Source organism: Mobula hypostoma, chromosome 23, assembly GCF_963921235.1.
Source record: "Mobula hypostoma chromosome 23, sMobHyp1.1, whole genome shotgun sequence".
NCBI classification, from domain to species: domain Eukaryota; kingdom Metazoa; phylum Chordata; class Chondrichthyes; order Myliobatiformes; family Myliobatidae; genus Mobula; species Mobula hypostoma.
Genome location: NC_086119.1, coordinates 7,964,976 through 7,979,310, shown reverse-complemented (window position 1 = coordinate 7,979,310; position 14,335 = coordinate 7,964,976). Strand labels below are relative to the sequence as shown.

The following is a 14,335-nucleotide window of genomic DNA, read 5'->3' as shown; positions in this document are numbered from 1 at the left end:
AGGTTTTTTCATCAAGGCCTTTGTGCTGAACTGATTGCAAGCTGTAATCTTTGCCTCTCTAGCTGATGAAACCTTGAATTGTTTTTTTTCCAAATATATGAAGTCACCTTAACCAGTAGGTATGTTGCAATTGTTTTCAGATCTCCTAATGTGATGAGCTTTTGTATTCTGAGGAGGCTAAATAGTCAAAAGGCAGGTGATCATATTCAGTCATGCAAGTGAATATTTAATGATTAAAGTGCTGGATTTGTGTCGAGTTATTGATTGTGATTCAGCTGATAAAAATGCTGCCCTATCTTGTACTAAGCCTTATAATAAACAAGGCCCAGAATGCCAAGCTAAATGTAGACATGTACATCTTGTGTTTACATAGCACCAATTCTGTTGCAAAGGTCCTGAGGCTGTTTATCAGTGGACAGATGCTTGTTGCCTAACCAGAATCCAAATCGGGTTTAACATCACCAGCATATGTTGTGTACAATGCCACATGTACAATAGAGGGAAAAAATAACCATGTTCAATAATTCCATTTAATATCAGAAAATGTATACAATACACACCCTGAAATTCTTACAAATGTATATTAAATAAGTAGTACAAAAATTTTTTTTAAAAAAGTATGTTCATGGGTTCAGTGGCCATTCTGAAATTGGATGGCATAGGGGAAGGAGCTGTTCCTGAATTGTTGAGCGAGCCCTCAGGTTTCTGTACCTCCTCTTTGATGGTAGCAATGAGGTGTCCTGGGCGATGGGGGTCCTTGATGATGGATGCAGCCTTTTTTCTGAGGCATCGCTCCTTGAGGATGTCCTGGATACTACAGAGGCTAGTGCTTATGATGGAGCTGACTGAGTTCACAACTTTGTAGCTTATTTTGATCCTGTGCAGTTCCTCCTCTTTCCCCCCCCCCCATACCAGACAGTGATGCAGCCAGTTAGGATGCTCTGCACAAATTTCTGTAGAAATTTGTGGCTGTCTTTGGTGACTTGCTAAATCTCCTCAAACTCCTAGTGAACATCAGTCAAGTTAAAAATTTAACAATGAGCTTTGTTCGTCACATGTACATCGAAGCACAGTGAAATGTATTGTTTGTGCGAGTGACCAGCACAGTCCATGGATCTGCTCAGGCAGCCCATACACGTCATCGTGCTTCTGGTGCCAACATAGTGTGCCCACAACTTACTACCTCTAACCTGTATGCCTTTGGAATGCGGAGGGAAGCTGGAGCACCTGGAAGAAACCCAGGCAGTCATGGGGACAGTGTACAAACTCCTTGCAGGCAGCAGTGCAAATTGAGCTCTGATTGCTTTCGCTGATTGAGTTTATCCCTGCATCCAGTACCAGAATAGCTACTTACACAGTTGATATTTAAGTGACTTTAAGCCCCTTTATAAAATCATTGTTTGCAGTTCATTGGATGCTTAAAGTGAGATTATAGTCTTGTAATTGGCTTGGGTGCTCTGAGAAGTTGCTGCTTCCTGTTTGAATTAATGTTTTCACAGCTCGGTGACTCACTAGCCCACTTCTAAAGTCAGTGAGGAAGAGAAATTGATACATACAATGCTGGAGGAACTCAGCAAGACAGGTAGCATCTATGGAGGAGGGGAATAAACTCAATGTTTCAGGCCGAGAGCCTTAATCAGGACTAGAAAGGAATGGGGAAGAAGTCCCAATAATGTCGGGGGAGAGGAAAGAGCACAAGCTGGCAGGTAAGAGGTGAAGCCAGCGTGTTCTGTAGATTTCCAGCATCTATCAAATCTCTAGTGTTTAAGAAGTGAGATCAGCTTTATTTGTCACTTGTACATTGAAACATGCAGTGAAATGTGTCAGTGAGCAGCACAACCTGACGCTGTGCTGAGAAGTCTGCAAATGTCGCCATGTTTCTGGCACCAACATAGTATGCTCACAAATTAGTAACCCTGATCTTTTGATCAGTGACACTGTAAAATGTTAATGCTAACTGCTATGCTGCTGTTTTGCCCCCACTACTCTGATTAAAGAATATGACTGGGTGAGACCAGTGGTCCCTCCTGAAGTGTTGCCCCTGGCCTAATGGTGCTGAGCTTGTTGTAGTGAGGATGTACTACATACCACCAAGGTGTGACGACTGACCGTGGCTCTCCTGATAGTGATCCATCGAGCAGATAAGTGGTAAATGCTTGGCTGTGATGGATTAGTCAGTTGAGATGTTAGTGTTGGTTTAGTATATGCTCTTCCTGTGAAGCTGGTCTCTCCCAGTAGGTGGACGCAAGAATATGGTGGTCTTTACTCCAAGATTCAGTTTCAGTACTTGATGTTCATCTAAAAAGGCAAGATCTTCATTTCTACCTCCCAGTGATATACCATCAGCAGGGCCTTTTTACATTTTCTTCCGGAAGCTCACAGAGCATTTTGAAAGAAAAATTCCTGCTTCAGTTTGACAGACTTTGGCTCAGTGATTTGACTCTGATCCAGGATATCAAACTCCAAAGTGAAAATACTGCAGAATCTGGAAATCTGCAATGCAAACAAGCTGCTCGAAATCTGTCAGCTCGTATTTGAACCGTACTGACACAAGACTGTTAACCCTGTTTCTCTCTTCACAGCTGCTACCTGACCTACTGAGAATTTCCAACAGTTTCTGTTTGTACTTCAGCATATTGACAAGCACACCTTCATTCCATCTGTTGAGTACTTTTTTATAAACAAGCTGACTTTGCAATAACATCAACATCGTGTGTTTGTGTGCTGAGTAAGGACCTGAGGCAACATGCAGAAGCATCCAATTTGATCCTGAACCACACGAGAGGATCGAAGCTCAAACATAAAACACTACAACACAGTCCAGGCCTACGACTCATGATGATGTGCCAACCATTCCAAGATCAATCTAACCCTTCCCTCCTGCATAGCTCTCATTTTTCTATCATTCATGTGCCTATTTAAAAGTCCCTTAAATGTCCCTGATATGTTTCTGCCACCACTCATTGCATTTATTCCGTGTACCTATGACTTTTCTTTTAAAAAGCTACTTCTGACATGTTGCCTGTACTTCTCTTCAAGCACCTTAAAGCTATGCCCCTTTGGGTTAATCATTTCTGCCTTAGGGGAAAAAAGGCATTGAATGTCCCCTTTAACACTGCCACTTGTCATTCGGTACACCTCTAGCAAGTCACCCTCATCTCCAAAGAAAAGCCCTAGCTCGTTCAACCTTTCTTCAGAAGACATGCTGCCTAATCCAGGTAGCATTTCTGAGCATGTGTGATCAGAGATGATAGTGGCTTAAAGGAAGTGGGTTAGGAAGCAGGTTCCAGGGGATGGGGACTTGGTAGCTGAAAGGGTGGCCACCACTGATGGAGAGTGATTGACAAAGCAAGCCTGCTGACACCACACCAACAGTGACTTAACCACATGATGACAGGAAGGAGGTGATTCTGACACGATGGTGTTATAGCTGGAATGTGCTGCTCAGATGCGCATTCAGTAGCAACTCTCACACTACAGAATTGAGGGCAAATGCAAGCAGGATTTTTCCACTCAGGTTAGGTGAAACTAAAGGTCATAGGTTAAGGTGAAATATTTAAGGGGAACTTCTTCACTCATAGGGTGGTGCAAGTAAGGAACACACTGCCAATAGAAGTGGTGGATGTGGGTTCATTTGCAATATCTAAGAAGTTCCGATAAGTACATGGATTGGAGGGCTATGGTCCGATGAGACTAGGCACAGAGGAGATAGGCCGATGGGCCTCTTTGAACTGTAATGCTTTATGACTATACATTTGAAGAATTCTCAAGTTTTAGTTTGGAGAACTGAGCTCAATGGCATTCATTTGAGTATTGGACGATTTGTACTGGGGGGTGGGTGTTTACAGTGGATCTCTTTATTGACTGACTGCAGTGTTATGAACACAGATGACTCCTGCTCATTCAGACAGGGTAAGAGTCAGCAACTGACAGGTTCCTGAGGCAGCATGATAGAGTAGTGGTTAGCATAATGCTCTACAGAATCAGTGATCAGGGTTCAATTCCATTGCTCTCTGTGAGGAGTTTGTACATTCTTTCCATGACTGGGTGGGATTCCTTTGGGTGCTCCAGTTTCCTCCCATGTCCCAAAGAAGTATGGATTAGTAAGTTAGTTAGTCACATGGGTGTAACTGAGTGGTGCAGGTCCGTTAGACCGGACCAGAAGGGCCTATTTATTACTGTGGTCTATCTCTAGTATAAAAATGTAATTTTAAAAATCACTTGGGTGGGGGAAGGGCAGAGGTTTAGCAAGTTGCTCTTCAGTTCCTGAACCGTATTCTTGTCTTCACCCCCACCTGTTCATCCTATGCACGTTGCACCCAAGGTGAGAAGAGGGGAAGGAGTACAAGCTGGCAGGTGATAAGTCACACCAGCTGAGGGGGAAGGTAGGTGAGTGGGGTAAGGAGGAAGAAGTAAGAAACTTTGGCATCTACCCCTTTTTCAGTCGTGATGAAGGGTTTCTGGCTGAAACGTTGACAGTTTATTCATTTCTGTAGATGCTGCCCAACCTGCTGAGTTCCTCCAGCACTTTGAATGTGTATTGCTCTGGATTTCCAGCATCCACACATTCCCTTGTTTTATTCGAAGTTCTGAGTGATTTTATTGCAGCTGTAGAGTCACAGGGACATACCAGAAGAGAACCATCTCGGTGAGCTGGCATCATACCACCATCCCAGAGCACAGGCCTGCTCTGGGGACCCCTGCAAGGCAGGTGACAGACAGCAGCCCACTGCAATGCACTGGGGGTTGGATGGTGTAGATGTTGGGTGCAAGATGCATGGGGTGGACAGATGTGGTGGGGGTGTGTTGCTTTGAATAAAACATCTCTCTTCCGGAATCTCCTTGCTGGGAAATTCTGTGAGAATCGGAAAACTGATTTCCACTGTCCCTCGGGTTGTTCCTGAGTCTCTGGATGTAAAAGCACTGTCGGCCCAGTGGCTTGAAGCTGGGATCCCTAATTATGGGGTCAGAGCAGGCTTCCCACTGCCTCCCACCCTCTCCCCACCACTTGACTTCCTGGCCCATACCCATCCTATCTCAGTTAATCTCTCAGGTCGACATTTCATTGCAATCTGTGGGAATTTGCCACTGCTAGTGAGCTTCAGCGCATTTCACCAGGTACTGCACCGAGTGCATGTCATCGGATGTGAAATGTTTGAGCTCTTCATTGTGAGGAAATAGTAGGAGCGATGATGGGAATGTGCCCTTTTATCCGTCAGTCCCCAGCAACGCTCAGCCCTGCCCGTGTGTTGTCCCACTGTTACCTCTGGGTCGGCGCTGCTGTGATGTGACGTGGCCTGTCACAAACAGGACAGCACGAGGCAGTTGTTTTCTGTTTGTGTTCCATCTTTATTTAGAGCCTGTGATCTGGGTACTGGCAGAGTTGAAGCACCTGGGAGGATGTTGTGTTCTTGTTGCTCATCTGGCTCGGTACTGTGACACTGGCCCACACTCAGTGCTGCTCCTGCGTGAGCCGTTGTGTTGGAGCACTTGTATATTGTCAAAGTAAAACTTATTATCAGAGTATGTGTATGTTACCGTTGTGACGAGAATACACATAAAATTAAGATGTTTGCTGGCCTGGGTTAGCATCAGTGACATCAGCAAGTGGTCTGCCACCTGCCCTCAGGGGAAGGAGAGATAAGGAACAATGGAGCAGCGTCTGGAGATGTGTAATGAAGGGACGTGGGAGAAAGAGAGCTGTCTGGAGCGGCTCCCCCTTTGAACCCTGAACTGTTTGAAGTGGTGGACAGGCGATGCCCCAGCAGGGGGATAAAAAGGGACAGGTTCGCTAAGACAGACACACACGCCACCCGAGGTAACGAGACCCTGGAAGCGGTGCGCCTCTCACGAGTGGGTGAGAAGTACCAGACAACGACCAGGGTGGAAAGGTACGATCAGCGGGAACCCGGTGTGTGTCCGCCCTTGCCTGGGTGCCGGGTTCACTGCAGAGGATCGACCGCATCTGGAGGAGGGGTCACAGTCGGTGACCTCAGGTGACATCACCAAGGATCTGCCCCAAAAGCTGCTTGTGAGCCATCTCGCCGGTCTGTGAGTGAAGCCGTGTCTGAATGATCAGTTGTTCCTGTTCTCTCTGTCTCTCTTCCCCCACGTTGTCCATCGCCATGGCAACGATTACTGCGGACTGAACTTTGAGTCACTTTTAAATTTGGTCATTTACCCCTAGACAACGATAGAGCTTGATTGATGCTGTTATCTTAATTCTGTGCACGTGTGGTTATCATTGCTGAACTGTTGCATTTATTATCCTTTCGATTACTGTGTTGCTTGTTTCTTTAATAAAACTTTCTTAGTTCTAGTAATCCAGACTCCAACTGAGGGATCCATTTCTGCTGGTTTGGCAACCCAGTTACGGGGTACGTAACACTGTGTACTCCCTTGAGGTTCATTTCTTGGGAGGCAGGTACATTAGAGGTGATGGAAGATTCGTTTATTATCAAAAATGTATAAATTATACAGCCATGAGATTTGCTTGCTCACAGGTAGCCACAAATCAAGAAACCTGAAAGAACTCAGTTTTTCTTTTGGAAAGTCCCACACTTGACCAACACACTTAAACTCTAAGATAGGCACATGGATGATAGAAAAATGGAGGATTTCTAGGAACGAAGGGTTAGATTGATCCTAGAATAGGTTAAAAGATCAACATATTGTGGACCAAAGGGCCTGTGCTGTGAGGTTCCATGTTCATTTGCAGGAAAGATGTACAATGGAATTTATGAAAATCTATACACTAATAAAGGCTGACAAATAACATGCAAAAGGAAGCTAATTGTGCTAATAAAAAAATAATGCTGAGAACATGGATTGTAAGGTCCTTAAAAATAATTCTACTGGTTATGGAATCAGTGAAGAGTTGAGTGAAGTTATCCACAGTGATGGTTGTTGGGTAATAACCGTTCCTGAACCTGGTGGTGCTGGACCTGAGGCTCCTGTACCTCCTGCCTGATGTTCACAGCGAGAAGAGAGCATGGTCATGCTCTGGAGTGTGGGAACTTTGAAGATGGATGCTGATTTCTTGTGGCAGCCCTCCTTGGAAATTCATGACTGTTTATTGTCATTCTTCAGCGCAGAAGTGTAAAGGAGAACCAAATGATTGTTACTCTGGATCCAATGCGGCAGGAAAAAAAAGCAAGAATAAGCATAAAGAACACAATATAACTAACAATCAATAAATATAAAAGCAATCCTCTAAAGCACAATATAACTATTATATACATAAAGAGATTGAATATACGTAAAGTAACGCTATGTGACATGGTGTGGTGGGTTAATGGGTGGCAGTATTGATCAAGCTAACTGCTTTGGGAAAGAAATAGTTTTTGAGTCTGGTGGTCCTGGTGTGGATGCTGCCTATTTCTTCCCTGATGGGAGTGGGATAAACAGAGTGGGTGGGATCCTTCGTGATATTGCTGGCCCTTTTCCAGCACCTTTCTGTATATGTGTTATTGATAGCAGCATCTAGGATGGTGTCGGTGATGTGTTGGGCAGTTTTAACTACATGTTGCAGAGCCGCCTTGTCTGCCTCAGTGAAGTTTCCAAACGTGTTTTTGGTGCTTGATATCCCACAAGATGTGGAAGAGCCAAACCTTGTGGCCTCTGGCCATGATGAATACAGTCAAAATTGTCGCAGTGTTTGATGGTGAGGAATTCTGCAGGATTCTGGCATAGAAACAGGCCATTTGGCCCAGCTGGTCTAGGCTGGTGTTTGCATCCTATGTGTGAGACAGGTTGTATTGCAGGGAGAGGATGGTGAGGATACAGAAGACTGGAAACCACCTGTTTACAAGGATGTTGAGGGATGTTGTCTACTGTTAGTTTTTTTTAAAAAAACTGACTTGCTTTCATGTAATCTCGGGGGAACCATTTATGATCATAGAAAGGTTGTTGAAAAGTTATCACTATTGTAATGTTTGTGTTTGATAAATGTAGTGGCATTTCAGGAAATTGTTTCTCGCTCCTCACTTGCCAGTTCATAGAGGGATGGATGGCACACTAGTGTAATGCTTTACAGCAACTAGTGGTGGGCTCTATAAAGAGTTTGCATGTTCTCCTGGTGATCATGTGAGTTTCCTCCTGTTACTCTGGTTTCCTCCCACATACATGTTCGGGTTAGTAAATGTGGGTAGGCTATATTGGTGCCAGAAGCATGGTGAGGTTTGCAGGCTGCTTCAGCACATCCTGGACTGTACTGGTCTTTGATGCAAACAATGCATTTCACTGTATAAGTTTTGTTGTACATGTGACAAATTATCCAGTTTTTCTAACAATTAATCCCACTGGGCAGAGAAGGCTGCAGACTCAGCGTTAGTAAAAATGGACTTGTATCGGTAAGTCTGCTTCTGTGCTGTGTAACTGACGCTCTTCCAAAATGGTGCAGGAACTTGGCAGGGCAGGCAGCATCTATGAAAAGGAATAAACAGTCAATGTTTTGGGCTCAGACCCTTCATCAAGACTTCATCTTTATTCCTTTCCATAGATGGTGCCTGACTAGAGTTCCTCCAGTGTGTTATTCTGGAGTTCAAGCATCTGCAGAACTCTCGAGTTTCTGCTGTCCATCCACACCTTGCTAGAAATGATCTACAGTGGCGAATCTACCAACTAACATGAATTTTGGAGATGGGAGAAATCTGGAGCACCTGGGAGATCCGTACACAATCAGAGGCAGATGGTGCAGACTTGAACAGAGCAAGATCAGCGTCTGTGTTACCGGAGCTTTGAGGCGGCAGCTCTGCGAAACCATATCGCTCTGTTCTCATCGGTGTCGCTCTGCACCTCTCCCCAGTCCCTGGTGATAGAGTAATGTCCTGTGGGAGCTGAGGGAAATTTCCATTTGTCTCAGTAAGCTGGGTTTGCACCATGGCTTCTGACCCGCAGCTGGAGCCTGTCCAGAGGGAGCTGGCTCTTCTCGTGCTTTGCAGTGCTCTTCCTTGGCAGGCTGAGTCAGAGCAGGAAGCTGGCAGTGAACACAAGATATTTATATTTCTGGGGAAAACGAACCAGCACTCTAGTTGCGGCACTAATTGAGGGATGGCACTCCCATTTGATTTACTAGCCTGAACTTTCTGTTGTAAATGATTTGTCTTCAATTATGGAATCCCAAAGACAAAAATAAAAATGAACAAATAAGGACAGCTGGTAGCACGATGCTTTACAGCATCGGCATTTGGGGGTTCAATACCCACTGTTGTCTCTGAGGAGTTTACATTCTCCCTGTGACTGCGTGGGTTTCCTCCCCACAGGTTGCAAGTAGTGTTCATACTGTTGATGCTGGAAATGTTGCAAGAACAAGGGCTATCCCTAGGACAATGCTCGGACTGTGTTGGCTGTTGACACAAACAATGGATTTCACTATATTTTTAGGTACACGTGACAAATAAAGCTAATCTTTGTCTTTATTTCTTTTTTAAAAGGCAGCACTTACAATTAGCAGTACTGACTAGCATTTGCACAGCCCCCAGTGAAACACCCCAAGACAGCAATGTATGATGTAATGAAGCCCTGTGGAATCAAAGACTGATTTTCAAGGGTTGTTTTGAGGAAAGAAAGGGGTATAGTGTTAGAAAGGGAATTCCAGAGCTGGGGGCCCAGCGGCTGAAGGCATAGTTGCTAATGGAGGGGGAAGGAAATGGACTGGAGGCACATCAATATCTGAGGATGGAGGACATTGCGGGGATGGGGAGGTAAGGGATTTGAAACTAAGGTTAAGAATTTTCAAACCAGAATAATATCACCAGTCATAGGAGAACAATACCTCCTGCTATCACACCAGGGATAGGGTTCCTCATCCTCACCTACCAACCCACTGGCCTCCACATCCAGCACATAATTCTCTAACTTTTGCCATCTCCAATGGAATCCCAGCACCATGTACATCTTTCCTTCACCACCACCCCCGCGACTCTTTTCCACTCATCCCTCCCCACTGATCTCCCTCCTAGTAATTATCCTTGCAAACAAAACAAGAGCCACCCCTGCCCCTACACCACCTCCCTCACTACCGTTCAGGGTCTCAAACAGTCCTTCCAGGTGTGGCGACAGTTCACCTGAGAGTCTGCTGGTGTTACCTGTTGTATCTGGTGCTCCTGGTGGGGCATCTTGTATGTCAGTGAGACCCGATGTAGATTGGGAGACTGCTTTGCCAGGCACCTATGGTCCGTCGGCCAGAAAGTGCGGTATCTCCAGGTAACCACCATTCCAATTGTACTTTCCATTTCCATTCTGACATGTCAGTCCATGGCCTTCTCTACACTCGCGATGAGGTCACACTCAGATTGGAGGAGCAACACCTTGTATTCTGTCTGAGTAGCCTCCAACCTAATGGCATGATCATCTATTACTTTTCAACTTCCAGTACTTGCCCCCTCCACCATTCCCATCACCTTTTTTCCTCCCCTCTCACCTTATCTCCTTACCTGCCCACCACCTCCCTCTGGTGGTGCTCCTTCCATTTCTTCCATGGTCTTCTATCCTCTCCTATCAGATTACCCCTTCTCCAGCCCTTTATCTCTTTTGCCAGGCAACTTCCCAGCTCTTTACTTCACCCTCCCCCACTCCCAGTTTCACCAACCAGCCTCGCCCTTTCCCTCTCCCTCTCCCAGCTTCACCCTCCCCAACTCCCTGTGTCACCTATCACCCACCAGCTTCACCCATTCACCTGTCACCCACCAGCCTTACCCTCCCCCACTCCCCATGTCACTCATCACCCACCAGCTTCACCCTCCCCCACCCATTCACCCTCCCCCACCCCCCCTCCCCCATCCCCGCTTCACCCATCACCCACCAGCCTCCCCCTCCCCCACCCATTCCCCCGTCACCCACCAGCCTCACCCTCCCCCATCTTCTTACTCTGACTCCTCTTCCTTTCCAGTCCTGCTGAAGGGTCTTGTCCTGAAATGTCGACTGTTTACTCTTTTGCGTAGATGCTGCCTGTCCTGAGTTCCTCCAGCATTTTGAATGTATTGCTTGGATTTCCAGTATTCCAGTACCTGCAGATTTTCTTGGGCTTGTAATGTCACAGTAGTGCACAAATTTTAGGAAGTCAGGGATTAGCCTGGGTGCTGGAGTTGATGGTATCACAGTAAATTTATTATCAAGGTACTGAAATGTGACCACATGTTTCCTTAATTCATTTACAGGAAAGTGTTAAAATACAATGGAATTTATGAGAAACTACACTACATGATAAAACTGTGGTAGCAAAGAAGCCCTACTTTGACTATGGAGTAAAACTATTTCCGGTGCAATGAGCAAGGGAGAGAACAGACCAGCTTCATGTATCGGTATCCATCTCCTTGCTCTCCAGGGCAGACAGCTAGGGAATCCAATAGAACAAGACCTTTCTTAAAGGTATCAAAGGTTATGGGGAGAAGGCAGTAGAATGAGGTTTGAGAGGGATAATCAGCTGTGATCAAATGGCAGAGCAGCCTCAATGGGCCGAATGGCCTCATTCTGCTCCTAGTCTTATGGTCTTCTATGAACAGTGGCTGGGTTATTTGCCACAGTTACAACATCTCAGCTATTTAGAGTGGTAATAAAAGGGTTAATTGTCAAGTTTGCAAGTTAAAACATGTCTGTGTGGTGGAGGCTCCCCCTCCACCCCCACTGGCTTCTTCATGCCTGACCACCATGTTGCATTTGTCAACTGTTGCCGAGCTTCCCTTCAAATGAATCGGCATAATTCACCTCTGCTTCCTGAGGAAGCGAGTTCCATGTGGAGCAGTAATTCAATATTTTCCTTCCCCCACCTCCTTCGAACAGTTCCTTGTGTGAACACAGCAGGCCAGACATGCTACACAAATAGCAAGAGCGCTTGTGGCACTTAGCCACATAACAAGCAGGATAGTGTGGAGAACTACTGGATTTAAAGAGTCTTGCTTGCCTGACTCGAAATGGTCAACGAGCAACTGAGTTCTTTAATACAGCTTAGCTTGTAAATGGATTCTATCAAAGTTCCTTGGAAACTGTAGCAATTGTCATGGAAAGAAAGAGGAATCTGTATCCTTAAGTTGTTTTTTTTTAAGTCCAGCTTGCAGCTGGGAAGGGGAATAGCTGGTGCTTCCTGTTCAATGAAAACATTTTTCTTCACCAGCCGTCCTCTTGACTGCATCATGGTTGAGTCTTGGAAATCGGCAGTGTAGTTATCTTGCCACACATTTTTCACTCTGGTGGTCCCTCCCCACTGATTTGTCTTTGAAACGTTTCCCTCCCCAACATTGTCATTGTGACGCCCTCACCATCATCTCTGATTGCAGTGGCCTCTGTGTTTAGCAGCCAAGGCTCTGAGTTGTCCCTGCTGATAGCTCTGCCCCTTTCCTTTCTCTTTTTTAGATGAGGGTTCAGAGGAGGTTTGCAAGAATGATCCCAGGAACGAAAGGGTAATGTGTGGAGCGTTTGTCTCTGGGCCTGTAATCACTGTAGTTTAGAAGAATGAAGGGGGATCTTTTTGAAACATTGAAAGGCCGAGATGGAGTGGATGTCGAGAGAGTGGGGGGGGGGGGTTAGGACCAGAGGGCACAGCCTCAGAAGAGAAGATTGTCCCTTCTGAGGAGGAATTTCTTTAGCCAGTGGATGCTGGATCTGTGGAATTCATTGCTGCACAGCTGTGGAGGCCAAGTCATTGATAATAGTTAAAGTGGATGTTGATAGGTTCTTGATTATTTAGGGCATCAAAGGTTACAGACAGAAGGCAGAAGAGTGGGGCTGAGAGGGATAATCAGCTGTCATAGAATGGCAGAGCAGACTCAATGGACTGAATTCTGCTCCTTTGTCTTGTGCTTACCTCTTGACTTGGACTTGTCTTTTGGTCACCTGCCCTTTTTTCTCCCAAAACAGCTTGGTATCAAGTCAGTTACTGTGGCCAGCTGAAAGCCTCACCTTTTTCTGTGCAGTGACATTAATATATTGGAGGAACTACACCTCACTATGATATTCTGCTTGGCTCCCCTTGCTCCCTGAGCTCAGGCTTGTAGGTACCTATTTCATCTTTCAACTTGAAAGCATGGGTTCAAGTTATAGAGCACTACAGCACAGAAACAGGCTCTTGGCCCATCTAGATCATGCCAACCTGTTATTCTGCCTAGTCCCATTGACTAGCACCTGGACCACAACCAACACCCCCACATATCCCTCCCATCCAAGTACTTATCCAAACTTCTCTTATATATTCTATGGAATCTCCATCCGCCACCTGTGACAACAGCTCTTTCCTGCTCTAGAAATTCATACTTCAGTGTAGGACCAGCAGTGCCTTCCTGCAGAATAGTCTTGAATCACTCACTAGATAAAGATTAAAGATTTAAAGTTAACTTTATTTGTCACGTGTGCATCAAGACAAACTGAAATGCATCGTTCATGTCAAATCAGCAAAGATTGTGCTGGGGGAAACCCACAAGTGTTGCTACGCTTACGACGCCAACGTAGCACGCCTACAACTCACTAACCCTCACCCGCACTTCTTTGGAATGTGAGAAGAAACCAGAACACCCAGAGGAAACCCACAGGGTCACAAAACATAGAAATTCCTTACAGACAGTGGGGGGAATTGAGCCCCAATCGGCACTAATCACTGTGCCAGCATGCTGTCCTTTCTCTGGAAGAAGAGCAGGCTCTTAATTTAATTGCTTGCAGAAACTTGCGGTGCACAAGCTCTCTATTCAACCAAGTTGTAGCAGTTATAATTTAAAACATTATTGGCTGTTACGGTGCAGAGTTTGTAAAATTTGCTGAATCAATACACACTCTGATGGGTTCCTTTTATCCTTTGGCTTTGAAATATTCAATGATTTTTTGTTTCCGTTTCCTTTGCAGTCTTTTCAAGGGAGCCAAGGCCGAGCTTACCTGTTCAACTCAGTGTGAGTATCACGGTAATGAGGCCGTAGCACTAAACTGCCCAGAGATGCCATCCTCAAACCCATACTCCTGCATCCTACACCACTTCCCTGCCTCAACTTTCTCTGGTTTGTTCCTTCCCTTCGTATTTTTTTTTAAAAACCGTAGAAATGGAAGCAGGAGGGAGCCATTTCAGCATTGCACAGCCATTCAGAATTGGGTTTATTACCACTGAATTGTAGGGTATGAAAACTTTTGCAGTAGCATCAGTACATACAAAGACTTGATTACTATAAATTACAAAAATACAACAGTGCAAACCAAGATTGAGGTGTGTTCATAGACCATTCTAAGATCTATGGAAGGGAAGAAGCTGTTCCTGAAACGTTGAGTATGGGTCTTCAGGCTTCAGTACCTTCCCAATGGAGAGCAGGGCATGTCCTGGATGGTGAGGATCCTCAATGGTGGATGCTGTTTCTTCAGG

The 14,335-nt window shown here is 45.4% G+C and overlaps 1 protein-coding gene across 4 annotated transcripts in view; it reads left to right on the top strand.

Moving 5' to 3' along the window:
- LOC134336724 (protein yippee-like 2) overlaps window positions 1-14,335 on the top strand; it is a 38,448-nt gene that overhangs the window by 13,574 nt on the left and 10,539 nt on the right. For all 4 annotated transcript variants that reach the window (XM_063031135.1, XM_063031132.1, XM_063031134.1 and 1 more), the window contains one exon: window positions 13,831-13,874. In XM_063031135.1, coding sequence (XP_062887205.1) covers window positions 13,831-13,874 — 44 coding nt within the window. The remainder of the gene's footprint in view (window positions 1-13,830; window positions 13,875-14,335) is intronic.